Source organism: Megalobrama amblycephala, linkage group LG9 (assembly GCF_018812025.1).
Source record: "Megalobrama amblycephala isolate DHTTF-2021 linkage group LG9, ASM1881202v1, whole genome shotgun sequence".
Classification (NCBI taxonomy): domain Eukaryota; kingdom Metazoa; phylum Chordata; class Actinopteri; order Cypriniformes; family Xenocyprididae; genus Megalobrama; species Megalobrama amblycephala.
Genome location: NC_063052.1, coordinates 41,750,491 through 41,764,019, shown reverse-complemented (window position 1 = coordinate 41,764,019; position 13,529 = coordinate 41,750,491). Strand labels below are relative to the sequence as shown.

At 32.4% G+C, this 13,529-nt stretch overlaps 1 protein-coding gene across 2 annotated transcripts in view; it reads left to right on the top strand.

The window, feature by feature from the left end:
• LOC125275966 overlaps positions 1-13,529 on the top strand; it is a 59,150-nt gene that overhangs the window by 20,197 nt on the left and 25,424 nt on the right. For both annotated transcript variants that reach the window (XM_048203341.1, XM_048203342.1), the window contains exons 3-5: positions 903-1,226; positions 1,594-1,935; positions 8,361-8,486. In XM_048203341.1, coding sequence (XP_048059298.1) covers positions 903-1,226; positions 1,594-1,935; positions 8,361-8,486 — 792 coding nt within the window. The remainder of the gene's footprint in view (positions 1-902; positions 1,227-1,593; positions 1,936-8,360; positions 8,487-13,529) is intronic.

Sequence of the window (13,529 nt, the reverse complement as noted above, 5' to 3'; positions counted from 1 at the left end):
ATAGTATATGGACATTGGGATGCAGGGCTAGAAGGCTATAGGAAGGTTAGTTTTAACACGGTTGGAGCTAAACTCTGCAGTGGCCCTTCAGTACCGAGTTTGCCCACCCCTGCTCTACACAGTACCTCCCCTAATATACGTACAGTACACACAAATAAAAAATACAGCAATTTACCAAAAGGTTTTTATTTTTCATGTTTACATTAATAAATTATTACTTATTACTCTAACATTGTTTTTATTGAAATATTTGTGTACTGTACATGCAGTAAGGGAGATGGGCTAAATTGTAGTACATCAGTCTGACAAATATTAATGTACTACAAGCTTTAGATTGATTTTAATGTTAAAAGTCAGCTTAATTTACCCAGATCAGAAGTTTTTTTTTACGCAGTAGGGGAACTGGCAGATGTTCCCTTAGGCATCATACACTGTTTTAGCACTTCAAGCATTCTCAGATAGCAAACTAACACCAAACTGTTTAAAAAACGAACAGTTGAACATACATCACCGTCATAAGAGCTACCTAAAATGACAGAAATCATCTTTGGGGAAAAAAAATAAACATATATATATATATATATATATATATATATATATAATATATGTATGTAGTGTAACTTTGAGACTGTGATCTTAACATTTTTGGGGAATTGTATACAGTTTTACATTTTGTATTGTTCTTGAGAGTTCTATAAAAAATAATAAAAAAGAACGTTCAGACAGAGGGTGAAAACTGGTGCTGCAATGATGTAAATTATGATAAAAATTAGTTTTCTTGAACATTAATCATGTAAACCATGTTGTTAATCATGTAAATCATGTTGAACTCTGTTCAGTAACATGAGCAGTAGTGTTATATGAGTTTAATCTCTGAGAAACTGTTTGTGTTTGTTCTGCAGGAGTGTTTGGTGCTGGAACAGATGAAGTGGAGACCATGTCAGTGATGGAGGGAGAATCTGTCACTCTGAACCCTGATCTTACTAAAATACAGGGAATTATTCAGATGAAGTGGAGGTTTAGAGATTCACCTTCAGTCATTGCTCAAATCGAAAATAAGATTTCATATCCCACTGTCTCTGAGATGTTCAAAGACAGACTGAAGCTGGATCCGACTGGATCTCTGACAATCACAAACATGAGAACTAAACACTCTGGACTTTATAGACTAGAGATCGACCACGACACTGGGACCTCACGTTTGAATTTCAGCGTTAATGTCTATGGTGAGGAGACTTTTATTTATGAATAATTAGATGTTTTGACGTTTGTTTTTTTATTAATTAAAATGAATTAAGCTGAGATTTAAACCGCAGCCTGAAAATCTTTCAAAAACAATATTACAGAATAGCTTTTGCCTATAGAGGGAACAGACTCAATCAACACAAATAAAATATACACTTAAATGAAGAAATATGTTTAAGGATATTGTATTCAGCACTTAAATTAGATTAAATAAATACCATAAACTAATTATTAAATGGTTACTACATTCCTTATGTAATAACCATGAGATAATTGACTGTTAAAGTTAATATTCTAGTGCCAGTAACTGTGTTTAATGTTTAATATCTGTGAATCTGTCTCATGCAGAGTCTCCAGCTGTTATTGATGCTTTTAAAGGTGAAATGAAGAGTGTATCAGAGACGGAGGGGAATTCTGTCTCTCTTCAGACTGATATTAAAACACACAGAAAAGAGCTGATAGTGTGGAGGTTTGGAGATGAAGGAAAACTCATAGCTAAACATGATCTAGAGGCCAAGAGTCCACCATTATATGATCCTGATGAGAGATTCAGAGACAGACTGAAGCTGGATCATCAGACCGGATCTCTGACCATCACAAACACCAGATTATCAGACTCTGGAGTTTATAAAGTGAAGATCAGCAGCAGCAAACAGACTTTAAACAAGAGATTCGTTGTTACTCTCAGCGGTGAGTAACTCAAGACTATTAATGTAATGATTGTTTATCAGCTTTCTGTTAATAATTACTATAATAACTTCTCACCCTGAACTCTTATTATCTAAAACAGCTTATCTGACACCTGTAAATACAGTAGATCTGATAAATAATGACTTTCTTTATCACTCAGGTTATATAGTGCTGATGTTTATAGTGTGTGTTATAGATCAGACTCATTCACACTAATGACTTTATCATTACAGTATCAGATCTTCACTCAGGTTATATAGTGCTGATGTTTATAGTGTGTGTTATAGATCAGACTCATTCACACTAATGACTTTATCATTACAGTATCAGATCTTCACTCAGGTTATATAGTGTTGATGTTTATAGTGTTTGTTATAGATCAGACTCATTCACACTAATGACTATCATTACAGTATCAGATCTTCACTCAGGTTATATAGTGCTGATGTTTATAGTGTTTGTTATAGATCAGACTCATTCACACTAATGACTTTATCATTACAGTATCAGATCCTCACTCAGGTTATATAGTGCTGATGTTTATAGTGTGTGTTATAGATCAGACTCATTCACACTAAAGACCCTTTATCATTACAGTATCAGATCTTCACTCAGGTTATATAGTGCTGATGTTTATAGTGTGTGTTATAGATCAGACTCATTCACACTAATGACTATCATTACAGTATCAGATCTTCACTCAGGTTATATAGTGCTGATGTTTATAGTGTTTGTTATAGATCAGACTCATTCACACTAATGCCTCTTTATCATTACAGTATCAGATCTTCACTCAGGTTATATAGTGTTGATGTTTATAGTGTTTGTTATAGATCAGACTCATTCACACTAATGACTATCATTACAGTATCAGATCTTCACTCAGGTTATATAGCGCTGATGTTTAAAGTGTTTGTTATAGATCAGACTCATTCACACTAATGACTCTTTATCATTACAGTATCAGATCTTCACTCAGGTTATATAGTGTTGATGTTTATAGTGATTGTTATAGATCAGATCATTCACACTAATGACTCTTTATCATTACAGTATCAGATCTTCACTCAGGTTATATAGTGCTGATGTTTATAGTGTTTGTTATAGATCAGACTCATTCACACTAATGACTCTTTATCATTACAGTATCAGATCTTCACTCAGGTTATATAGTGCTGATGTTTATAGTGTTTGTTATAGATCAGACTCATTCACACTAATGACTCTTTATCATTACAGTATCAGATCTTCACTCAGGTTATATAGTGCTGATGTTTATAGTGTTTGTTATAGATCAGACTCATTCACACTAATGACTCTTTATCATTACAGTATCAGATCTTCACTCAGGTTATATAGTGCTGATGTTTATAGTGTTTGTTATAGATCAGACTCATTCACACTAATGACTCTTTATCATTACAGTATCAGATCTTCACTCAGGTTATATAGTGTTGATGTTTATAGTGATTGTTATAGATCAGATCATTCACACTAATGACTCTTTATCATTACAGTATCAGATCTTCACTCAGGTTATATAGTGCTGATGTTTATAGTGTTTGTTATAGATCAGACTCATTCACACTAATGACTCTTTATCATTACAGTATCAGATCTTCACTCAGGTTATATAGTGCTGATGTTTATAGTGTTTGTTATAGATCAGACTCATTCACACTAATGACTCTTTATCATTACAGTATCAGATCTTCACTCAGGTTATATAGTGCTGATGTTTATAGTGTTTGTTATAGATCAGACTCATTCACACTAATGACTCTTTATCATTACAGTATCAGATCTTCACTCAGGTTATATAGTGTTGATGTTTATAGTGTTTGTTATAGATCAGAATCATTCACACTGATGACTCTTTATCATTACAGTATCAGATCTTCAATCTGGTTATATAGTGTTGATGTTTATAGTGTTTGTTATAGATCAGACTCATTCACACTGATGACTCTTTATCATTACAGTATCAGATCTTCACTCAGGTTATATAGTGTTGATGTTTATAGTGTTTGTTATAGATCAGACTCATTCACACTAATGACTATCGTTACAGTATCAGATCTTCACTCAGGTTAGTGTTGATGTTTAGAGTGTTTGTTATAGATCAGACTCATTCACACTAATGACTCTTTATCATTACAGTATCAGATCTTCACTCAGGTTATATAGTGTTGATGTTTAGAGTGTTTGTTATAGATCAGACTCATTCACACTAATGACTCTTTATCATTACAGTATCAGATCTTCACTCAGGTTATATAGTGTTGATGTTTATAGTGTTTGTTATAGATCAGACTCATTCACACTAATGACTCTTTATCATTACAGTATCAGATCTTCACTCAGGTTATATAGTGTTGATGTTTATAGTGTTTGTTATAGATCAGACTCATTCACACTAATGACTCTTTATCATTACAGTATCAGATCTTCACTCAGGTTATATAGTGCTGATGTTTATAGTGTTTGTTATAGATCAGAATCATTCACACTGATGACTCTTTATCATTACAGTATCAGATCTTCAATCTGGTTATATAGTGTTGATGTTTATAGTGTTTGTTATAGATCAGACTCATTCACACTGATGACTCTTTATCATTACAGTATCAGATCTTCACTCAGGTTATATAGTGTTGATGTTTATAGTGTTTGTTATAGATCAGACTCATTCACACTAATGACTATCATTACAGTATCAGATCTTCACTCAGGTTATATAGTGTTGATGTTTATAGTGTTTGTTATAGATCAGACTCATTCACACTAATGACTCTTTATCATTACAGTATCAGATCTTCACTCAGGTTATATAGTGCTGATGTTTATAGTGTTTGTTATAGATCAGAATCATTCACACTAATGACTCTTTATCATTACAGTATCAGATCTTCAATCTGGTTATATAGTGTTGATGATTATAGTGTTTGTTATAGATAAGACTCATTCACACTAATGACTCTTTATCATTACAGTATCAGATCTTCACTCAGGTTATATAGTGTTGATGTTTATAGTGTTTGTTATAGATCAGACTCATTCACACTAATGACTTTATCATTACAGTATCAGATCTTCACTCTGGTTATATAGTTTTGATGATTATAGTGTTTGTTATAGATCAGACTCATTCACACTAATGACTCTTTATCATTACAGTATCAGATCTTCACTCTGGTTATATAGTTTTGATGATTATAGTGTTTGTTATAGATCAGACTCATTCACACTAATGACTCTTTATCATTACAGTATCAGATCTTCACTCAGGTTATATAGTGTTGATGTTTATAGTGTTTGTTATAGATCAGACTCATTCACACTAATCTATCTATCATTACAGTATCAGATCTTCACTCTGGTTATATAGTGTTGATGATTATAGTGTTTGTTATAGATCAGACTCATTCACACTAATGACTCTTTATCATTACAGTATCAGATCTTCACTCAGGTTATATAGTGCTGATGTTTATAGTGTTTGTTATAGATCAGACTCATTCACACTAATCTATCTATCATTACAGTATCAGATCTTCACTCAGGTTATATAGTGTTGATGTTTATAGTGTTTGTTATAGATCAGACTCATTCACACTAATGTCTCTTTATCATTACAGTATCAGATCTTCACTCAGGTTATATAGTGTTGATGTTTATAGTGTTTGTTATAGATCAGACTCATTCACACTAATGACTCTTTATCATTACAGTATCAGATCTTCACTCAGGTTATATAGTGTTGATGTTTATAGTGTTTGTTATAGATCAGACTCATTCACACTAATGACTCTTTATCATTACAGTATCAGATCTTCACTCAGGTTATATAGTGTTGATGTTTATAGTGTTTGTTATAGATCAGACTCATTCACACTAATGACTCTTTATCATTACAGTATCAGATCTTCACTCAGGTTATATAGTGCTGATGTTTATAGTGTTTGTTATAGATCAGACTCATTCACACTAATGTCTCTTTATCATTACAGTATCAGATCTTCACTCAGGTTATATAGTGCTGATGTTTATAGTGTTTGTTATAGATCAGACTCATTCACACTAATGTCTCTTTATCATTACAGTATCAGATCTTCACTCAGGTTATATAGTGCTGATGTTTATAGTGTTTGTTATAGATCAGACTCATTCACACTAATGTCTCTTTATCATTACAGTATCAGATCTTCACTCAGGTTATATAGTGCTGATGTTTATAGTGTTTGTTATAGATCAGACTCATTCACACTGATGACTCTTTATCATTACAGTATCAGATCTTCACTCAGGTTATATAGTGTTGATGTTTATAGTGTTTGTTATAGATCAGACTCATTCACACTAATGACTATCATTACAGTATCAGATCTTCACTCAGGTTATATAGTGTTGATGTTTATAGTGTTTGTTATAGATCAGACTCATTCACACTAATGACTCTTTATCATTACAGTATCAGATCTTCACTCAGGTTATATAGTGCTGATGTTTATAGTGTTTGTTATAGATCAGAATCATTCACACTAATGACTCTTTATCATTACAGTATCAGATCTTCAATCTGGTTATATAGTGTTGATGATTATAGTGTTTGTTATAGATAAGACTCATTCACACTAATGACTCTTTATCATTACAGTATCAGATCTTCACTCAGGTTATATAGTGTTGATGTTTATAGTGTTTGTTATAGATCAGACTCATTCACACTAATGACTTTATCATTACAGTATCAGATCTTCACTCTGGTTATATAGTTTTGATGATTATAGTGTTTGTTATAGATCAGACTCATTCACACTAATGACTCTTTATCATTACAGTATCAGATCTTCACTCTGGTTATATAGTTTTGATGATTATAGTGTTTGTTATAGATCAGACTCATTCACACTAATGACTCTTTATCATTACAGTATCAGATCTTCACTCAGGTTATATAGTGTTGATGTTTATAGTGTTTGTTATAGATCAGACTCATTCACACTAATCTATCTATCATTACAGTATCAGATCTTCACTCTGGTTATATAGTGTTGATGATTATAGTGTTTGTTATAGATCAGACTCATTCACACTAATGACTCTTTATCATTACAGTATCAGATCTTCACTCAGGTTATATAGTGCTGATGTTTATAGTGTTTGTTATAGATCAGACTCATTCACACTAATCTATCTATCATTACAGTATCAGATCTTCACTCAGGTTATATAGTGTTGATGTTTATAGTGTTTGTTATAGATCAGACTCATTCACACTAATGTCTCTTTATCATTACAGTATCAGATCTTCACTCAGGTTATATAGTGTTGATGTTTATAGTGTTTGTTATAGATCAGACTCATTCACACTAATGACTCTTTATCATTACAGTATCAGATCTTCACTCAGGTTATATAGTGTTGATGTTTATAGTGTTTGTTATAGATCAGACTCATTCACACTAATGACTCTTTATCATTACAGTATCAGATCTTCACTCAGGTTATATAGTGTTGATGTTTATAGTGTTTGTTATAGATCAGACTCATTCACACTAATGACTCTTTATCATTACAGTATCAGATCTTCACTCAGGTTATATAGTGCTGATGTTTATAGTGTTTGTTATAGATCAGACTCATTCACACTAATGTCTCTTTATCATTACAGTATCAGATCTTCACTCAGGTTATATAGTGCTGATGTTTATAGTGTTTGTTATAGATCAGACTCATTCACACTAATGTCTCTTTATCATTACAGTATCAGATCTTCACTCAGGTTATATAGTGCTGATGTTTATAGTGTTTGTTATAGATCAGACTCATTCACACTAATGACTCTCTATCATTACAGTATCAGATCTTCACTCAGGTTATATAGTGTTGATGATTATAGTGTTTGTTATAGATCAGACTCATTCACACTATTGACTCTTTATCATTACAGTATCAGATCTTCACTCAGGTTATATAGTGTTGATGTTTATAGTGTTTGTTATAGATCAGACTCATTCACACTAATGTCTCTTTATCATTACAGTATCAGATCTTCACTCAGGTTATATAGTGTTGATGTTTAGAGTGTTTGTTATAGATCAGACTCATTCACACTAATGACTCTCTATCATTACAGTATCAGATCTTCACTCAGGTTATATAGTGTTGATGTTTATAGTGTTTGTTATAGATCAGACTCATTCACACTAATGACTCTTTATCATTACAGTATCAGATCTTCACTCAGGTTATATAGTGTTGATGTTTATAATGTTTGTTATAGATCAGACTCATTCACACTAATGACTCTTTATCATTACAGTATCAGATCTTCACTCAGGTTATATAGTGCTGATGTTTATAGTGTTTGTTATAGATCAGACTCATTCACAATAATATCTGTCTCTCTTTATCTGTTCCAGTTCCAGGTCTGTCTCCAGCTGCTGTAGCAGGGATTGTTGTCGGTCTGCCGCTGGTATTTTCAGCTGTCGCAGCTGCTGTTTTTTTTTATCATCGTCACAAAGTCTCTAAATTACAAAAAAAAATGAGTAAGTATAAGAGCTGATAAAGCAAGAGGAAAAACATTGAGCTTTATTGTAGTTCAGTACAGATTAAATGTATAATACGATAATCACAATCAATATTTCTACCTTTTTAGCAGTTCTACTTGTGGTTGATTTAGTGCACTAATCAGTGACTTGTGTGATTGTTCGGAGTTGAGCTGAATTACATTAATACTAATTACTGAATCTATGTCTGTTTAAAATGCTGTGGGGTGCACAGATAGTGCGCAGTCCTCTAAATAGTGTGCATGGACTTTAAAAGGTTCGCACGCTGAACTGTGCACAAGATGGAGTGGGACACGGAAAATGAAGTAAGGTCTATACCCGCGGCTTTTTTCTTTCACACACAGCACAGACTTTCAATAACACAACTTTCTAATAAAGCGACCAAACTGCCTGTCAAGTGATAGATGAAACTCACAATGATTTTATATTTTGTGGATAAACATTGACAGCCACGATGTACAGACCACCACTCAAAGATATAGAAGAAAATGAATAAAAAACATTTTGGATCAATAAATCTTAAAATATATATATAAATGATTGCAGATAGATATGCATTTCATAAGTCAGCAAATCAAATTAAATCGGCTAAATTGCCTGCGCGAGCAAGCTTTAACTGTTCTACAGTGCAACATCGATGCCTCGGAAAAACAAAAATTAAAATGAATTTAATAAAAAAAATAATAATTGTTTAATCAAACATTAATTTACAGAATTGAATTAGAACAGAATATATATTTTTAATAAATAAAAATAGCCTACTTAAAAAAATGAAAGTCATAATCAAGTCACAACTGCAAAATGCCTGAAGTGCAGGGGAACTTTTTAGTTAAATTAGATAACCCAGAGTGATCAATAAATACATTAAAGTTAAAGAAATTATTAAAATAACGAAAGTATAGCCAGAATTGTCAACTTTGTCTTTTTAACTGCAGAGACAATAAACGCTAAACTGGAGTGGCAGTCTTTTTAGCTAAACATTCACAGCATCCAAAAATCAAATTAGAACCAACTGAAATGTTTTAAAATCACTTTTCCCCTACCTGATCGAATAAATCTAGTCAGCTAACATTAGTCAGCTCGTTAACGTTGGCCGGCAGAAGCGCGCCACAGTGTTTGTCGTTGTATAGGACATGAGCTGTTGGCACAACTTGCATCTTATGTTTTTTGGATCATCTTTTACCATTTCAAAGTGCATCAGTTCTACACTTTAGATTTTCTTATCCCAGACATTGTTAAAGATTTAATCCCTGCTGCCAAGATGCTCCTCTGTCGGTCACGGATCATGGAAGTGAAATTAATTCTGTCACAGGGGTGGTTGGACTTATTCACACACATTAAAAAAGCTTCTTTCTTTTCACATTTTTATTTACAGCATTAACATAATAGGTTGTATATTAACCTATTGGGAGAGAACTGGTACATCTATGTAAAATCAGATATTGAGTGCCCCCATATCTCGTCTCATAACACCTCTGCGAAGATTCGACTGTGAAATTGGTAGTCGAATCAGGCTTCTCCTATCAAAGCATAGAATCGTCGACAACACATATATTTATAAGTCAGTGAATATATCACACAATCTCTGGTCAGTTAGTGTTATTTATCCCTATAAAAAGAAAGTTTATTCTAAAATATAAATTCTGTCATAATTAGCCCTGCTTTATGTCATTAAAACATGAGAGCACTTTACACAGTAGTTTTTAGAGCTCATGTTTCTCAAACAAGTAGTAAGTGTCATCTGTCTAAAAGTGTCATGTGACTTGTTTACTTGCTTATTGGAAGTCTTAAGGCATGTGATGGTTTGTGTGTGAAGAAATATTGTGTGAGACAGAAATATGAGTAATTATTCATTGATTGTTTTCCCCTTCACTAAAGTGCTCAAAAAGTCACACAAAAGGTATTTGGGCACAACCAGATTAACTGTCACAAATGATAGAAGGAATTAGTTGTTGAATGTTTCATTGGTGAACTTGACACGTTTCAACTATGAAAAATAAGATTTGCGAATTAAAAAATAAAAGATTTTGAGGAAACAAAAACTTAAGCTGCACACAAAGCTGTCATATGGGTTCAGAAGACTTGTAGCAGATGAACTGCATTTCTAGTGTTTAAATATCATTTATAATGAACCTCTATAAACTGTTGTTACATTGTAAAGACCTGTAGGAAAACTCTTCAGAATCTAGTCATTCATTTGGGAGAACATGAGGGCGAGTAAATAATGACAGAATGTTATATTTACTGATATGTTGTATATCATGTCCTTTAAAACTGCATCAGTTTTAGTATGTTCACTTGCACAGAGTCAGGTATTTGGTGGACATATGGTCACAGCAAAGGACACATTTTGTATATAATCTATACATTATTTGAATAAGTTTTCAATGCAGCTATGAGGAACAATGTGAAGTTTGTTTAGTCAAGTTCTTCATTTAGCAATGCTAAACAATAAACAGCATTAAATTAATTTAGAAACTTGGTTTGTTTTGGATATGTAGCTACCAATATTGCATCCTAACCATAAATTTAGCAGGGTTAGATTCTGGGTTATAACACTAGATAAACGATATTTAACCCTCTACCGCATAGTGTTGCCATATGGTAAGAGAAGACCTTAGTTTAGCCAATGATGCGCTTTGATTAAGTCACATGACATGCAATTTTGTTCTGTGGCACGATTTCTGACAGACTGTCGTCTCTTGTATGTAGTTGCTGAAAGCAAATTAAAACGTCAGTAACAAACAAGGACCCGCCCATGTCACATTCACAAAAAAAGGCAGGTGCAAGTGGATGTAAGTGTATTGTTAGGGTGAAGTGCACCAAATGTGATGTGTACATGTGTCTCACCTCTGGAAAAAAAATGCTTTTTGAAGTTTCATACAGAAAAAAGGTGAAGTTTGAAGGATTATGGGGGGTTCATGTTCATAACCTTCCTCTCATAAGATTGCATAATGTTGAATTTTCATGAACTGCGATGTTTTTGGTTTTATGTCAGTGTTTTATTATACATGATGAACAGTATTAGATTTGTTTTTAACTGTCTACATTGGCAATTTAAATATTCATGAAAAACGTAATGAAATTCAAAGAATATAAAGCATTATTCAGCAAAAGAGAATAAAATAAATAAAAGCACAAGATGTTGGAAAGTAAGTATAAGGTGTCGTGTATAATTACTGCTAAAGCTTATAATAGCACTAATTAATTCAATACAAACAACATTTCTGAGGAAAAATAATAACTATATACACTTACACTTATTCTAAATTATTTCCACTATTGTACGTTGTTGCCGTATGGCAACATATCATAAGGTACCTTAAAATATATTTTTTTTACATTTTTTTTTTTTTTTTAACAGCACTTCATTCTAAGAAAAGAAAGAGTCTTTTTTTTCTATAGGTCTATCATAATGCATGCGGTAGAGGGTTAAATAAATTGAAAAAAAAAAAACAACAAAAAAAACACAAGTGTTGTACATAGTATAACAGGTTTAAGAACTCTTTTTGTAATAACAAAAAAAAGGCCTTAATCTAGAATAGTTAACTGTGGTTTAAAAAATGGCTTTCTGAAACACAGATTAAGTACAGATTACTAAAACTTGGACTATGGAGTCCTGAATTAAAATAAACCAGATTAATTTAAAACCAACTGTGCTAATCTGAATTAGCATGAGAGAGGTTGCCTGTAAAACATGGAATGAACCAAGAAAAGCTTAAAATTGCATGAAACTGAGAAGCAAATTCAAGGAAAACAATGGCAGCAGCAAAAAAACAAAAAAACAAAAAACAAAAAACACTTTACTAAACAAGAGACAGTTCTTTTAAAGCATGCAAAATATATTAGCTGTAAAAAAAAAATGCCTGGAAATCTTGGAAATTCTATTTAAATAGATGAATTCTATATATAGAATAATCATATTATTGTTAATACTTTTGCTTTGTCCTTTAGCAACAAACTAAACAACTATTTACACATGATAATCAGTGTTGGCAGTCTAGAAATTATACTGGTTTGAGCCAACGCACTATCGTAGTGGTTGCTTCATTATTTATAAATAGTCATCTCTTGTAAACAGGTCCTCAACCCAAGCACAGGCTCTACTATTCACTACAACGGTAATCTCCGAAAAATACTAACAACATAAAAACTTTGACATAACAGAACATTAAACAGTAAGAAGTCTCTACATATTCTCATCTTTCTAAAAAATGCATAAAATAACACTTTTTTTTTTAACATTTACTCTCCCACTTCAGCCTGGTGCAAAGCATGATGGGAAGTGAAAGTCCTGTTTAATTGGGTTACTTGATTGAAACATGTTATTTCAAAATGAAAACATCAAGTGAGTTCTAGTAACCATTTCAAGTCAATTTAACATGAAGAAATCACATTTGAACCAGAAACAATGGTGTTAAATCAAAATAAATTGTTTAAATAAAGTAAACGGCACAAAAAAAAAAGTGTGTATATATATGTGTATATGTGTGTGTATATATATATATATATATATATATATAAATAATAGAGAGAGAGAGAGAGAGAGAGATAGTGTATATCAATATTGATATATATAAGTAATACATGTGTCTTCTTTGAAACACAACGTTAATCTGAAGTTAAACCTCCTCCTGGAAGGTTTAATTTAAGCCTCAGTTTAGTCCTGGAGTAGCTCTCTCATGACAGGGAAAGCAGATTTCTGTTAATCCGGTTTAAAGGGCCGTTTTATTCTAGGACTAGGCTTAAAGGGTTAGTTCACCCAAAAATGAAAATTATGTCATTAATGACTCACCCTCATGTCGTTCCAAACCCGTAAGACCTCCTTTCATCTTCGGAACACAGTTTAAGATATTTTAGATTTAGTCCGAGAGCTTTCTGTCCCTCCATTGAAAATGTATGTACGGTATACTGTCCATGTCCAGAAAGGTAATAAAAACATCATCAAAGTAGTCCATGTGACATCAGTGGGTTAGTTAGAATTTTTTGAAGCATCAAAAATACATTTTGGTCCAAAAATAA